Source organism: Periophthalmus magnuspinnatus, chromosome 19 (assembly GCF_009829125.3).
Source record: "Periophthalmus magnuspinnatus isolate fPerMag1 chromosome 19, fPerMag1.2.pri, whole genome shotgun sequence".
NCBI lineage: Eukaryota > Metazoa > Chordata > Actinopteri > Gobiiformes > Gobiidae > Periophthalmus > Periophthalmus magnuspinnatus.
Window position 1 is genome coordinate 9,783,720 of NC_047144.1, and position 16,143 is coordinate 9,799,862.

General features: G+C 43.4%; 2 protein-coding genes across 2 annotated transcripts; one reads left to right on the forward strand and one right to left on the reverse strand.

Annotated features, from left to right (window-relative positions):
- The first annotated feature begins 3,733 nt into the window (after positions 1 to 3,733).
- On the forward strand, positions 3,734 to 5,308 carry egr2b (early growth response 2b). The gene is made up of 2 exons (XM_033984833.2): positions 3,734 to 4,002; positions 4,140 to 5,308. The coding sequence occupies exons 1-2, from the start codon at positions 3,846 to 3,848 to the stop codon at positions 5,171 to 5,173; spliced, it is 1,191 nt and encodes a 396-aa protein (XP_033840724.1). The 5' UTR covers positions 3,734 to 3,845; the 3' UTR covers positions 5,174 to 5,308.
- A 396-nt stretch (positions 5,309 to 5,704) lies between these two features.
- adoa (2-aminoethanethiol (cysteamine) dioxygenase a) lies at positions 5,705 to 9,866 on the reverse strand. Its single transcript, XM_033984682.2, has 2 exons — positions 9,289 to 9,866; positions 5,705 to 8,071 (listed from the first exon to the last, which is right to left on the reverse strand). The coding sequence occupies exons 1-2, from the start codon at positions 9,616 to 9,618 to the stop codon at positions 7,664 to 7,666; spliced, it is 738 nt and encodes a 245-aa protein (XP_033840573.1). The 5' UTR covers positions 9,619 to 9,866; the 3' UTR covers positions 5,705 to 7,663.
- Positions 9,867 to 16,143: the final 6,277 nt, after the last annotated feature.

The following is a 16,143-nucleotide window of genomic DNA, read 5'->3' on the forward strand; positions in this document are numbered from 1 at the left end:
CAGTCCTCCCACAGCCTCTGACCCCCCAGGACTACCGCCCCCACAACCAGCCGCCAAACCCCCTGCTCTGCCTGCTGCACTGTGAGTGAGGTAAACATGTCGGCACAATGGAAATTTTCTCAGCTCCAATCTGTCATGGTTTCCTTTAGATGATCTCTGGAGAAAACACACGCGTCTGCACACCAGTCACTGATCACTCTGAGATCATTTAGATAGTCCAATGCAAACACTTCCTCCATGCAACTTCTCTGCTGACACTGAATGCAAGTGTAGGAGGCATGGGGCAGTGGGGTCACCATGACTCAGCATGTGCCTCAATTGCTTCATGTGTCTTAAATTTGACTTTTTCTTAATCCACTGCAAGCTGTTATGTTAGTACCCATTAGTGTGTGGGATTTCAAGACAGAAAATGGCAGTTCAGTCTCATCAGGTTATCATCAGGTGCTCTGGTTTCTCCTTCTACACATAAAACATAGATGTGTAGAACTCCCCAAACAAGAGACAATTCACATCACATTTCAAATGTTATGATTCTAGATATCACTTGACTCTAATGGTAACGTCCAAACCATTTCTGTTCTGCGCAACATTGTTCCGGGAATGGGAAAAAACTCAATTCTATTTTTAAGTAAAAGTTTTCACTTTCAAAATAATTTCACACACATTTTTAGCTCTAATTAATGTTAATCAATTGAATGCAATAATTTAAAGAAAATACATGCACGCAATGCATGCAGGACTCAAAAGAATAAACCATAGTATAACTTTAGACTATATTAGCTCCCAGTTCTTTTTATAAATACATATACTAAGTGATGTTTCATCATACATACATCATAGGACATTTAGCTGTAAAATGCTGTTTTAGAACAAGTTTGATGTCATGTTGCAGTTATTTTGTGTATTATTTTAGACTAAGGGCATAAATTACCACCAGTATCAAAACAGTTTTGAAGAATCTCAAAGTTTTGCTACTGACATCACTGGGTAAGTGTTCGATGGTTTAAATGGAAAATGATGCATTCAGTTGTTTTGGCTTAGAGCTGGACCCAGTCTGCAGACCTCAGTCTCACTGTGGGAGTTTGAATGAAAGTACTTCTGTTACAGAGCTGCATTTGTGACTCTTAAAACTGCAAAAGAAGAATATAATAGACCTGGACGACTGATGGATTACACAGACTCTTAAAACTCAAAACTTTTCCTTTAATCGTCACAATATTAGGAAGGACCCCCGAGAGACAGCTGCTGAGGAGGCCTCTGGCAGGGCCCGTCCTCTGGGCACAGTGCTGCATGTTTGTGTCCGTGGGCGAACACCACTGTCCCAGCGCCCAGTGCTTCCTGATGGCAGTGTGGAGGCGGACACATTCCTCTCATGGGCCCAAGGAGCAAGAGCTTTTGAGATGCTGTGCTGTGGATCTGAGAGCCTTTTGTGGCTCAGGCTTTTGTTCATGCGTCGTTCACACTGTTTCAGCTCACATTCTCTGCCCTCAGCCTTGTCAGCACAACACTCTCTCACAAGTCCACTGAGTCCTATCTGCTTCTGTGTGTGCTCCACTGCACTATCAATTTGACAGTCATCCAGTAATGATAGATCTGACTATATTCATGCTCTCCTCTAAACCCTCCTAATCAGGACACATCAGACTATATTTGTCTGACATAAGCTGCCCTTCTGATGGACTCATCCACATCATGGCCAGATATTATTCTTCTGCTCCTATATATACCTTTTGTTTTGAAACTTGGTTCATGTGGCATGAATACTTTCAGCGTTAACAATTATGTTAAAGTAAGTTTTTATTCTCTCAATTTTTGTTCCTTCTTGTGATAAAGAATTGAATTAAATGTAAGGTCTTCACTGCTCTCTTCTTTTAGGTTGCTGACCCCAAGTAGTCAAAACACAACATTTTCCCTCAGCACTGGTGTAACCCTGGGCAATAAACAGTGTCCCACTACCCCAACTGTGTTCCTCATCAGCTACACAGGGAAATGAGAACTCAGACCAATCAATGAACACTGTGACTCTGTGAAGAAAAGGAGAAGTTGTATCTATGATGGTCCATCTCTGTGAAAATGGCTTTAGTGTGTTCCAGTGAGGACTGGTTTCAGAGTGCCACTGAAGGGCTTTTGAGCAGAGCATTAACCCAGCCAGTGCTGTGTAATGTCAGTACTTCATTCTCTGCTGGCTTCACTGTTCTGCCCACTTCATCAGAGATTTCATTCATGTTTTATGAATGTGGTAGGTCATAATGGAATCACATTACTACTATGTCACCATTTGCTTATTGTTATTCAGGATTGAACCAAAGGCAGTTTTTAAAATTATATTATTCTGCTATTATAAATGTGATACCCTTCCATAATAACCTACAGCTTCTTCTCCACAGTCATGACCACACTCCTTTATCAGGAGTGATCAGCCCTATACTGCCAAGATCTCCACCATTCACAATGAGATGTCCCAAATTGGCAGAGGTCACACAGTTAGTGTTCCCACTTCCTTCAACTTTTCTCTCCTGTTTCGATTCGATCCTTTCCTCTCTCTTCTTTCTCCTCTATCTTCTCCTCTCTCAGTTCTCCCTCTCAGGTGGAGGCGCGTGTTCGGTGAAGCTTGTTATTGACGGGTGTGTAGGCGCGAGGCTGATGGATGCGCGGAGGGTGTGACCGTCGGGACAGTGCTATGGCTGAAATGTAGACTGCGTTGTCCGCGATTCTATCTCCAGTTTTGATCGTTCTGATTTTGAAAAAAGAGAAGCAAATGAATAGAAAATTATTATCAACATACACGCCCAATATGTCTTTGGAGTTTTATTTAACACCAGGGGGGCGAACCCGTTTGCATCTTTGAGAATTATTTATAAATAGGTGATGTCAACTTGTTTGCATACACCACATAGTTATATTAAGGTACAAACACTTAGTGGAAACAAAAATCCACCACATTTCTGTTTGTCAACTTGTCCTCCCACGAAGGGACTTTACACTGTGCGCCAGAGAGACAGTGTCATGACGCACCGCGGGAGGGCGCACTCCTCCATGTCTCCTAGACTTCTCAGTGCATTCAAATATCATATTTATTAAATATATATCTATTATACAGCTATTTAACTACTCAATTAATCACGATTTTATATTTGGTTAATGTAGGCTACGTTTACACTGCCATCATGGGTTTAGCAGTATCATACGAGTATAGGCTATTTTAAGTTCATCCGCGTTCACTCCGTGCTGCCCACTGCCCTCTGTGCTTGTTCTAATTGTAACTGTTTTGACTGAAACAGTTATTTCCTCGCGTGGAGTGAAAACGCGCGCGCATTTTCCTCTGAGGAGATTCCGCTCCGCATCATTTGCCTGTGGTCGCTTTGAGTGACACTTTCCGAGCATCACTTTCCGGAACAAAGCCAAATATAGATCAGTGAGGTATACCTCGAGCACCGGATCATGCCTTTTATGGTAAGTCAAAACCGGAATTTCTAATTTGAACAAGTAGGCACATATAAGAGTTTTACACTGTATGAATATAACGACATGGTCTTGTGACCGACGAAGAGCTTGACTGTGTCCGAAGCCTGCACGGAGTCTGGAGCAGGTCTTTGACAACCTGTGTCTGGCGACGTCACACAAACATCAGCCAATGAGCGGCTGCAGCGCTTGTGCACAGAGCCTCCGTTTTCGCCACTCCTACTCCCTATAAGGGCAATGACGTGTCAGCATATTCAAGGATTCCCTTAAAACTAAAGCGAGGCGCGGGCCCTGCTCTTGATCTCACTCTCATCGTGAGCTCCAGGACTGACCCAAAGCGATCCACCGACAGCGCACACACGCACCTGCGCTCAGTGGAAACCATGACCGCAAAAACCCTGGACAAAGTAGCTGTGACCCTGGGGGGCTACGCACACCCAGGGCCAGAAAGCGTGTACTCCATGGAAGACATGTCAGGCACCCTCCACTCCTCCGCCCCCTTCAACAGCGAGTTGGGCCACTACGATCCGACCACCACAGGTAAGAGGCATTCACAAATGTGCTGTCAGAGTGAAAATTACAGCAGTAGAATCAGAGCTTTTCGGCTTGGACTTTTTAAATCTATTTTTTAGAAAGTTGAAGTAAACCTTCTGAACTCTGTGTCTTGTCTCGTACAGAGCCGCTGCTGGACCACTCTGCAGAGAGGCTGTCTTACAGCGGGCTGCCCCCTGCTCTGGCCCCGGGTCCTCGTCAAACATTCACCTACATGGGCAAGTTCTCCATTGACTCTCAATACCCGGGCTCGTGGAGCCCCGAGGGGGTCATTAACATCGTGTCAGGGATCTTCAACGTGGCTCAGCCTCCGCCCCCCTCCTCCTCCGCATGCTCTTCTCCATCCTCGCGCTCTCCCGGTCACTTGGCCCGTATTCAAGGCTGCAGCATGGCACAGACTCAGCCTGAGGAGCAGATGTACTCCCCTCCACCACCGTACACATCCTCCACCTGTGGGGAGTTCCAGGACCCATCAGCGTTTCTGGCACCCTCCGGGGCCATGTCTTACCCACCGCCCTCCTACTCCTCTCCAAAGCCCTCGACTGCAGATCCAGGGCTGTTCCCTCTTATTCCGGACTACACAGGCTTCTTCCAACCAACGTGTCAGCGAGAACTCCCAGAACGAAAGCCCTTTGGACCATGTCCGTTAGACACATTCCGCGTGCCGCCACCACTGACCCCGCTAAACACTATCAGGAACTTCACCCTTGGGGCACCTGCAGGCCTTGAGGCAGGCTCCCGACTGCCCTCTGCTTACAGCCCACAGAACCTGCCTCTTCGGCCCATTCTGAGGCCCCGGAAATATCCCAATCGCCCCAGTAAAACCCCAGTACACGAGAGGCCGTACCCGTGCCCAGCCGAAGGTTGCGACCGCCGCTTCTCCCGCTCTGATGAACTCACGCGTCACATACGCATCCACACTGGACACAAGCCCTTTCAATGCCGTATCTGTATGCGCAATTTCAGCCGCAGTGACCACTTGACCACTCACATCCGCACGCACACGGGCGAGAAGCCCTTTGCCTGTGACTTCTGCGGACGAAAGTTTGCGCGCAGCGATGAGCGGAAGCGGCATACGAAGATTCACTTGCGGCAGAAGGAACGCAAATCATCTGCAGCATCCTCTTCATCATCTGGCTCTAGCGCGCTTTGTTCGTAGTGCGCACTGGCATGTGCATGTGGGAACAGGCACACAAAACTTTATAAACTGGCTCAGAATAGCGTTGCTCTTGCAACGCCTTGTAGTGCCTTCAATCATGCTCTGGCAGAAATGAAAATAATATATTTTTATACAATATAATTCTGTACCTTTTTGTAAAAAAAAAAAAAAAAAAAAAAAAAAAGTGTAAAATATGTAAAGTGTAAATGTGTAAATATCTATTGTGCAGTGTGCAGTGAATTAAATATAATTGAAGATGAGCACACGCCTCTGTGTTTTTGTCCAAGTCAAATTTCATTGAAGTGGTTTAATAATGAAAGTGCTAATGTCTTCTTTAGTTCTGACTAATGACACTGTGGGCCGCGCTCACCGCGAGGAAAGTGCGTGGGAAAGTCCCTTGACGCGTAAAGTTTGGCCCTGGAGCGCACGTTGTTTTTCTTTATCTCTTCATGTGCGCTCTCTACAGAGAAAGCAAAGACAAATAAAGCCAGGCCCGTATTTAGACTACTTTATTATTTTATTTTTCTTTTCAAAAAACAAACAAACAAACAAACAAACAAATAAACAAACAAACGTAGCTTCGTCCTTTTATTTCTTTTTATTTCTTACACGAAAGACTGGGCCATTTTCTCTTTATTTTATATAGCCTAGGCCTAACTTTTTAACTACCTCGTTTTTAACGATAGGCTACTTTTGTGTCAAACAACAAACGACATAAAGTTTAAAACGCCGTCATTCCGTCGTAAACAGTGATTTTCGCGGTATGTTTGACAGCGGAGATCTACACCGACTGGACCTCACCTCATACACGCGTCAGATGCCCATATTACGCACTGTCAGTGCACCGAGCGGAGGAAACAAGCGCATGTGTAAGGCCCACACAGGTCATTTTAACAAATGAGTGAGTGATTGTACAGTCGGCTACACTTTACAGGGGATAGTGGGACTTGTAGGCATAGCATCTTAATTTGAACTGTTAAAACGTGAACGGCATAAGCACATACGGTCAGGGAATGTGTTCATTTCAACTCGCGCAAGGCCCATATGTAACTGTGTTCTTTACTCTGCCACTAAGCATTTAGGCCCTGAAAATTAAACTTTCATCACAAGCTTTTCCTCACTTTCTTCAAATCATAAGAATTTAAGGAAACACATTTCAGTGGTGTCAAGCAAAACGTAGGTGAGATATTGTTACTGTAGTCCTATTTCAACACAGTTCAATTGTTTCCGCTCTTTAATTTTACAATATAAAGCAGGTACTTACATTACATTTTGAGCAGATTTTTATTTTAGTGCCCTGATAGTACACCAAGACCTAAATGATAAGTTCTCCAGAATTATAACTCACCAGTGACAAATTGTTCTTAGCACTGGTTGCCTTTAATTATTATTTACTAAGTCTTAATATTAATATCTGAAAAAAATACATATCTAGTCTAGTTTTCTTTGATGTTTAAACATCTGAATGATTTTATTAAAGTGGATGTTAGAAGCATTATTCATCTGTACTTTACCCAAGTAGAAATGGATATTTTTTCTTTATGATCTTAGGCTATGGTATAAGGCTCTGTATCTTGTGTAACATTTTAGATAGTTAGCAAAAGCTACAGAAATAATTAAAAATAAATGTGTGAGTAAAGAAATTTGTGTCCATATACATCTTAGTATACTAGAGTCTGAACTGCAAAGCATACATTTGGCTGTTCCTGATCCTGTTAGCTTTATGGAATAATTTTGTGTATGTTGTGGCCGTAAAGTAAAGAAAAAAGTATTGATACTGGCCTCTTAATACTAAAATTTCACTCCATTCACCAGTATTTTGTTTCAATATTTAGGAATCCTGAATTTCCCTGATGATTGAGGGAAAGTTATATAAAAGTGTGTTGGTAAATGGTCATTTTTATATAGCACTTTTTCACCTTCAAGCCACTCAAAGTGCATGTTTTTGTTACACATTAACATTTAGAGTGTAAATGTATAGATAAGAAATGGAGGTATGACATTTATTGAATAATAATCATTACAATCAATAACATGTCCAGTTTTAGACATGAACATGTCTGTAACTCTAGATGTCATAACTTCATACTTCGTGTTGGCAGAAAACAAAGCTATCCTTTTCTGTCACGTTCGCTGCAGGTCTTTCTGAAAATACTGTGCACTGAATAAAGCAAGCTGCTTCGGAATGTCAGCTCTTGCTTCAAATTAACATTTTAATGGACATTGGATTGAATTTTAACCAGAAAGGGAGAAATGACATTATAGTAGCACATCCTCCATTTTTGGTAATATATAGTACAATGTACAAAATGGAATACTTGCTTTAGAAAATGAATACTGTAACATTTAAGTGTGATATTAGTCTTAATGAGGTCCAGCAGAAACTCCGGCCAAACCCTGTTGTGCTGTCCAGCTTTAAAAGCTTGTCTTCACATACACCCACCCAGATGCACCGAGCTGCAGGGTGCATGTTGAGACACAAGTCACTCCTCACACAGACACTGGGGGCCCAGGGTAAGCTTGGCCCCCACACCAGAAGTCCTCTGGCTGAGGGATCTCTAGGAGCCATGTTTCCTCCGGAGACTCAGAGCTTGGGGCTGAGACCTGTAGGACTTGGTAGTAATGACAGTCTCGGTTGTTGTCAGGGTCATAAGGAGGTGCTAAGATGTCCAGGAAGGCGGCAGGTCCCCCCAGTGCCTCAATCTGATGCAAGTTGTCCTGTTGGGGAGTGAGCAGACAGGGGGGGCTGCTGGCAGAGTACTCGGACACACAGTGCAACACAGAGCGGCAAAGAGAGGGGACCTGTGAATGGCTGAGGGGTGGCTCAAACACAGGGGTGACTGCTCCATCGGAGTCCAGTTTGTCAAAGCAGCGCACGCTCACCTTCCCATACAGCACCTAAACACAAACATTATACAGGTGTCACTACACCATCCAAGTACATAAACTACCCCCTCAGTGGGACAACGGTGGCTCAGTGGTTAGAGCAGTGGTCCCCCAACCCAAAGGTTGAATTCACTACGCATTGCGTAGTATGAATGTGGTGTGTGTGTGTGTGAGTGTGTGTGTGTATGTGGTCGGAGGGGCTGATGGCTGCAATAGTAACTTACCACTACCGAGTATGGGGTGAATGAATCATAACTACAACATAGCACTTTGGGGGGCTTTGACAAGCCTGTAAAGTGCATTACAAGTGTAAGGTATTGTTATTATAATCAACACAGATGTAAAGTCATAAGTCATGAACCCTTTATGTTGAGTTGTCTCCACAAGCCAAAGAGAACTGCATCTTAGGGTATCTTTTGCTACAATAGTAGTTTACTACTATAGAGTATGGAATGGAGGAATAATGACTTCAGTGTAGCGCTTTGAGAGGCTTTGAGCCTGTGTATTCTAGATCATGATCAATACAGGAAAAGGTACCAAAAAGTACCATTCAGGTACTAGTACTGAAAACCAGGTATCACTGGAGTACTTGTACATTTAAAAAAATCTTTGTTCAAAGTCCCAAGGCCCACAAATTCAAGTTAAGTCCTATGCTTTGAGTTTCAAGTCCTTTTTGCAAGCTATTTAGAGAATTTGCGAGGGGCATATTCCTGTTTGTTCCTGTCAAATTAAACACTGAAAGTGCATTTAGCGATCGATTGTATAGAAAAAAGATTGTTTTGGAGGAGAAGGACCAAGTCCTCTCAAGTCACAGGGCTCCAGGTCAAGTCATATGGCCCAGGTTGTTGTCCATTTGATCAAGTCAAGTCTCAAAATAATCAAAATAGTGACTTTCCAAACTAAGACTTGTAAGTCCACATCTCTGCCCATTCGTATCCCCAAGTGAAAATATGTCTTTTGTTTCGAAATTACAGTTTCTGGGACGACTGGGTGAAACGGGCTCTCTGAAAACCTTGGCAATTAAGAATACTCGACTGGATTGTTTTGTTACTGAACACGCAAAAAAACAAACTTATTATGGTAATGAATTCACAATATACATCCCTCCGAAAGGATATCTAGTATGTGTGAATAATGAAGCAAACATTATTCACATGTTGCTCAAAACAGGGTCACACTAGGTTAACAGTGTGTTCTACCGCGGGGTCAAGGTGTAGTCTCGTGACTACCTTTATCATGCCGTTCATTCCCGGGTGGTCGTGCAGCGGGATGGAGGCGCCTGAGCGGAGGATAAACACGCCCATGCTAAACACTGGGGTTTCACAGATGTGCATGTAAGTCACGGGCGGGCTCTGGGCCCCTTCTGGTCCAGGGCGGCTGCTTTTCCGGGGAGCTAATTTGAGATCCGCAGCTCTGAGTGAGGTCACGAGGGAGATGAGCTGTTTGTGCTGTTCGGGGAGCGGCTTGTGCTCTCCATTGTCTTTGGACAGACAGTCTTTAAAGGTGACAGAAGCCTGTTTGGCGATCTTCTGGATGAGAGGAGTTCTGTCTCGCGGCATCCTGCAGACAGTTAACGGTATTCCTGGCACTGACTCGTACCGTTCCGTTCTCCCACCGATGTCCAGAGAACTTCGACGTGTTCTCCTTTACGTGTCAGAACATTAAAACGTCAGTATCATTCTGCCTGTGTTATTGGTAAAGGAATTCATTTTTGGCGGACAAAGCTGCCCAAGGCTAATCATTTTCTTCAGTCTACTGTCCCTCCGCTGGTGACCAGACCAAAGCGTCTGCGCACTACGCAGCATCCGCAAAGGAGCATGGGAATACAAGTTTTGTAGCCATGAAGCACGAAAACGTTAATGCACTAGTGTTAGTATTTTTAATAGTCTGCAAATTTAATACATGTTCTCTGAAATCATTCGTCGAAGTAGAAATACTGGTCATGCACCGAAATCTAATATATCCATGACCGAAATACATCTACACTACGGCTTTGAAAACAAGGACTACATTACCCAGTGTCCATTGTCAGAGCAGATGTTATAAAGAGGAAAAGGCCACTTCGGACCGTTCGGACACTGAACCCTTCAGCGTGTGTGTCTGTGTGTGTCAACTCCCACTATTGCTGTTATTCTGGGGCCAATGGACAAACACTAGGGTTCTATTGGTCCTACTGCATGCTGCTGTTTTTTCATTTAGTGGTTTAAAATACAGACTTTTCTTATGTTAGATCACTGGTGTTGTTTATGACTGCAAAAATGGCTCAAAGAAATGTAGTAATCTCCGAAAGAAAAAATCTTTTGGGAAAACTCTACTGAGCCACTTCCTATACGCACACCAAAAATGGATGTGCGCGCTCCAGTTACGCGCGGTGCTTGTGCGCTCTGTGGGCCACGGCTGGAGCACCTCTTCACATGGCGCAGTTTGATTTCAGATGTGTGAATGTGTGTGTGGCTTGAGGGTTGTTTTATAAGAGGCTCTGGAACAAAAAGAGTCCACATCCTCTTTGGAAATAATGAGGCTCATGCGTGCACACATGTTGCTTGGAGACCTTTCTCCATCAAACAGCCTGATCTGCTCTGTTGTTCAAATTTTTAATGTTTTCGCATCATTTTTCTGTGCCATTTCAGCGAGATGAATATTGGCAATATGTAACACAGCCATCGAAGCCATCAAAACAAAACAAACGAACAAACAAACAAAAAACAGTAGCGATCAGGTATATGAAAGTGAAGCCACCTGACTTGAGAATGAGAACATATTATTATTCTTGCTTCAGCCCCACGTTGCCTCCAGCCACGCCCACGCCACTATGACCGGCCTAGAGGATCAGGCAGAAAACCTGGGCCTAGGAAAACTACTTCTGTTGTTTTGTGTTTGAACCATAAGACTGTTGATTAGAAGTGGATACCCGTGATGCCTGCTGTTTCCTCTCTGAATGGCACTGTTCTCCATCAGTTCATGTTGAGATGAATGCTGGATAAGTCAGTGTGTGTGTGCCCTGTTTATTGGGTAAACATAAAGCCATCATTATTCTGACTGTTTAAAAATGTGCATGACTCACATTGCAGAAAAGTCAAGGGACATTTATCATAGCTTCCTCAGCCAAAGATCTGACTGAAGTGCTGATTGTGTGTCCAGTATTTGCATAACCACATACCAGCGGGTCTTAGAGGCGCTTTGTTTCAGGTTTTATGGGAGATCATTATTTGTCACCTGGCAAAAGTTAAATAAGCAGTGTTGTGCAGATTATCATTCCAGTAACACACTGTGGCATTTTGTCTGTCATTGTTTCATGATACACAACATGTTTACTTTCCATTGTCTCCAAGAGTGTAGCTACTAACCCAATGAAACAAAAATATACAAAAAATTGTACCAAACTGAACAGTTTGCATTGAGTTGGTCTGATCTGCTCCGACAGTTTATGAGGAACTATCACTGACGCCTTTGTGCCCAGTTCTCATCACACCCATCATTATTACGAGCTGACAATAAGAGCCTGTACATGTGGGCCCTGGGGTCTGGCCTGCCAAGAATGTCTACAACATGAGCCAAAGATCAAAATTCATTAGGCTGCTGGAAAAATATTTGCATAAAGCTATGTTAATGTTTGTCCCGATGAACAAAGAGGGGGACAGAGGAGACCAGGATGACAAATGTACAGTCCAGAGTTGACCTCTGAAATATCTTCATGTCCCACTGCTCACATGGTTCAGACTACACTTGTGCTTGTGTTTGATCTGCACCTGGAGAGCACAATACAACTCTAATACTAAGTGTTTGTCAGGGGCCAGTGCTCCAAAAGTCATCAGAGTAAACTGTCCCATGGTCCTCCATCACTGCAGGCTCCTGAGTCCAAGAGTGGCTGGGGACAATGGACTGGAACTGGCTCATTTGTCTCTGTTTAGGGCTTTGCTGCAGAGGCTATTACCTCTACAAGTGTGGGCTCCTGCACCTCCGCACTCATGTGAGGCCCCCATGAACAGTGAAAGATGCCAATAGGCCTATGATTAAAAATGTTCATCCCCAACTGGGAGGTTGGAGGTTTTTACCCTGCGGTTTTACCCTGCTTTTACGATAGCAGGCTGGGTTGTATCTTTGGGCAAGGCACCTCAATAGGGTGAAATGTATTTGCCACAACACATACAAGATGGAAATCAAATGCTGTTGTGGAGCACTAGTATAGGAAACCCATGTAGACAAGAACAGATAATGGAAACTACAGAAAGGCTGGGTCTGGATATTGAACACAGGACCAAATTGCAGAGAGGCATGCGTGGTTATCACTGCGCCAACTGTGTCCGAGGAGTAAATTAATTGTGCATCATTGTTAAGCAGTAGCCAATGTCTAAAATATACATACTGTATTAACTAATGCATTATAATCAAAGGTGGGTACTAGTCACTTAAATAATCACAAAAAGTATTTGGTGAATAATAATAATAATAATAATAAAGTGCAGAGCAAATTTATGATTCATTAATTGGTCAGATAAAATGTATAATGCTTGGTTTCTATTATTTCAGAAATAAAAACTAAAACTATTATGTTCATTCAAGTGTTATCTTATAATTTCATATTGCCAACCTAAAGTGTAGTTGTCTGAGTCTGAGTCTATGTCAAATTTCTAGGCCTATATATCTCTATAACTTTCTGCCATAGAATTCCTCTAACCATATATTAATAAATATATTGATCACATGACATAAAGCAAACATGTGAGTGATTAAATCAAGTAGCACTGTCTGAACTGTGTTCAGGAGATGCTGGGGGGGATGGGGTTGGGGGGGGTGCAGGAAGGGCCCTCCCCCCGGGGGCTTCTCCCCACAGCCTGGCCTTTGTCCCTGATGATGTATGAGACAGGCTCTCCATTGGCGTACCACAGGAACACGACAGCAGCGCCAACACAGAGCCATAATGGAGACTGATGCGACGGCTCACTTTGTCCACACCACAACGAGTCAGCGCAGCCCTCCAGGCTCCGTCAGGGGCCCTCCAGGTTCTGACAGGGGCCCTCGTAGCGCTGCAGTGTGGCCCTGGCAGCTTACGTGTGGAAGCTGCTCTTTCCTGGCAGGTGAACGGACGGACAGATGATGTACGAGGGCATGAGGAGGTACAGTAATGGGACAGTGGAAGTGAAGGTCTCCTAGCACACATTCCTGACATAACTATGGTGAGAAGTGTCAACTGTCAGTGTCATGATCTGACAAGGCACTGTGCTGCAACTTTGGCTTCACACCTGCCGCCATAAGGTATGAACCAGGGCAGTAATACTCAGATCTGTGGTTCACCAGGCTGCCCAATCACCTGGGAATTCAAATTGACATGTGCAGTTTGAAGTGATGCTGACACACATCAACACATTTACAGACAAAAACAGAGACATACGTTAGCATCAAACTCCATATCCTCCTGAATCAGCAGCACTGGCAAAAAAGTATATTTACAGTGTAGTTGTGTGTGTACCATCCAAAAGCAGCATCTATCTCTCCTCAGAGAGTAGCACTACCCCATTCCCCTCCATCTGCTATTCCTCATGTGGACCATAAAGTCTTCAGTGTGCACTGCACAGAACATTGTCCTAGTGTGGGGATGCCAGCAGATCATGTGGCTCTGTCTGTTAAAAATATTTCTGCTAGACACTGTCAAAGGTCCTGCAATATCACTGATGAATTCATCCAATACAATACTGTTAAATTCTAAGTATTAGGAATTACTTGGTTTGGCTCTCAGTGGTTGTTGAGAACCACTGAGTTGCAAACTGGTTTCTAGCAACCTCTGAGTTGCTAGAAACCCTTTTGCTCAGAGCAAGCTGGTTTCTAAACAGCAAAGCCTGTACAGTTTGTTACCACTTAGCCACTTCTTAAGTAAAACATTGTTTGTCATTGTATTTAACCCCATGGGTTATTCTAACCCAGTTTAGGCTCCATAAATCTACTACTTTAGTGCATACTTTATATCTGTCCTTTGTTTTCTCCAACATGTAAAAAATGGTGGACTACTTGCAGGGCTGGTTACTATATCACTCAGACTGTGTCTGCTGGGGGACAAGGGACAAGTGCCATATCTGAGAAATCAGAATAATAAGTACTAGACTGGTGGCATGTGTCCGGCTCATGTGGAAGTTGTAGATGAAACCTAACACACCTTCACTGAAAATATGGAGGCAGAGGATGAAAGTACTGTATGTGATAAGATACTGGGGAGAGTAAATGGAAAGATTTAAGCTTGGAATGAGCTGTGAGACAGTGGGCTTTTGTTTGTCTGTGTAAATGTTTAATCAGTATTAAGAATAATATGTTATGTATGTATTTCTATACTCTCTGGTTTTTAATTATTTGTTTGTATGTATGTTTTGTTCGGTTCTGTTTTTGTTCAAAATGTGAAAACATAATAAATATAATCTATTTGCAATTAGTATAAAAAATATATGTGTGGCAAGCTGTATACCAGGAAAGCAAGTTTCACATGTCTACTTTATTTTGTGTCAAATCTGGCTTCAGTTGAATGATGCGTATGAAGAAGTGAGTGGGTTTGGCCGAGGCAATGGGGTGGAAACTTGCTTGTGTGTTATAGCCTCATTCATCTGCAGAGGGCTGCGATGCTCTGCCCAATGACATAGGTCCAAAATCACCAAATCTCTCCAAAGCATCCATGCCCTAACTCCATAAACAATCTTTTGCAACTCTGTCTTTCCTATCCATCCTCATGGGTTTACGCAGGAGAGCCTTAATGCTAACCCTGCCAACTGCAATGGTTTCAGTGACTGTGAAACCACATTGATTCAAACTGCTCACAGCTATTAGCAACAACCTCTAGATACCAACATACAAGCTTGGCAACGTGGTCAGAACTTGAACCCTCAGTTGTCATAAATTTAAATAAAGTCACTGTTAAAGTTTGCCATTTTCTTTTACTATATTTATATTATTATTAAATGTATGTGAATAGTCTATTTGATGTCCAAAAGAGCCCAGCGCTGAATCAAATGTACAATCAGTGACAAAGACCAAAGGTTGGTGGTTAATTTCCTTGCATTTGCCATCTACCATCTGCATGTGATAGGCTACTAAAAGTCTGCTCCTGGGCAGCTATGGCTATGACAGCTTTCCACCACCAAGTGTGGAGAGTAAATTTAATGAAAAATAAGCTCATATGAAACAGACCTGTTGTTGGTTTTGTGTAGTTATGAGACATGTGAGAATGACGTCAAGCAGTTCAGAGGCTCTCAAGAGCTCTACAGAGCCAGACACAAGAGCTTCTGCATTAGCACCGTCCTTCCTGAAACATGTGGATGTGACCTCCTATCTTGATCCTTATCCAGGAATGGATCACTGGGTGTGATCTAAAACAGTCCGACAAAACAAAACACAGAATACAGTCCTTACACCATATGGTCAAACACATGAAGGCCAATACTACTCCTATAGCAGCTCTGATGGAGCCTTTTGAGAGGACTCTGGGCACAGACTCTGAGGTGAGGGGTCATTTGTGAAGTTTCTCTGTTGAAGCTGTCTCTAAATAAAAGTGTGGAGCACACACTGCACTGTTGTACACAGTCTCTGTGAACTGCTGCCAAATGACACCATTAAACACAAGCCCTCCCAGACTTCACCCAGGCTTTCTCTGACAGTTCTTTCATCTGGTCTACTGTAACTTTGAGCACATTCTCCTCTTTCACTCGTTTGTTAGCCCAAAGTGGTGGTGTGCACCCTGGTTTGACAGTAGGATCCAGAATACAGTTCCTGTATTCTGGACGCCAGCACAGGCCTATGAGAGCCTAACAACATCACACAGACTGCCTTAGTAAAAGGCTAATTAAAGTTTTGCTTCATGCCTGTATAGCTTAAGACATGTTATTAACGCTAAACATAAATATAAATAAGAGAGAAATATAGAACTATCGTAAGGATCATTACAGACTCACGACTACCATCTAGTGGAGGTTTATGATAATCATAAGGGGAAGAGCAGGGTATCTACATGGACACTACATTTGTCTATCAAATTGATGGGGAGATCACAGGGCAATAATATTCAGCTCACCAGTATTACAAACAATAGCTGTACGTGTCACACT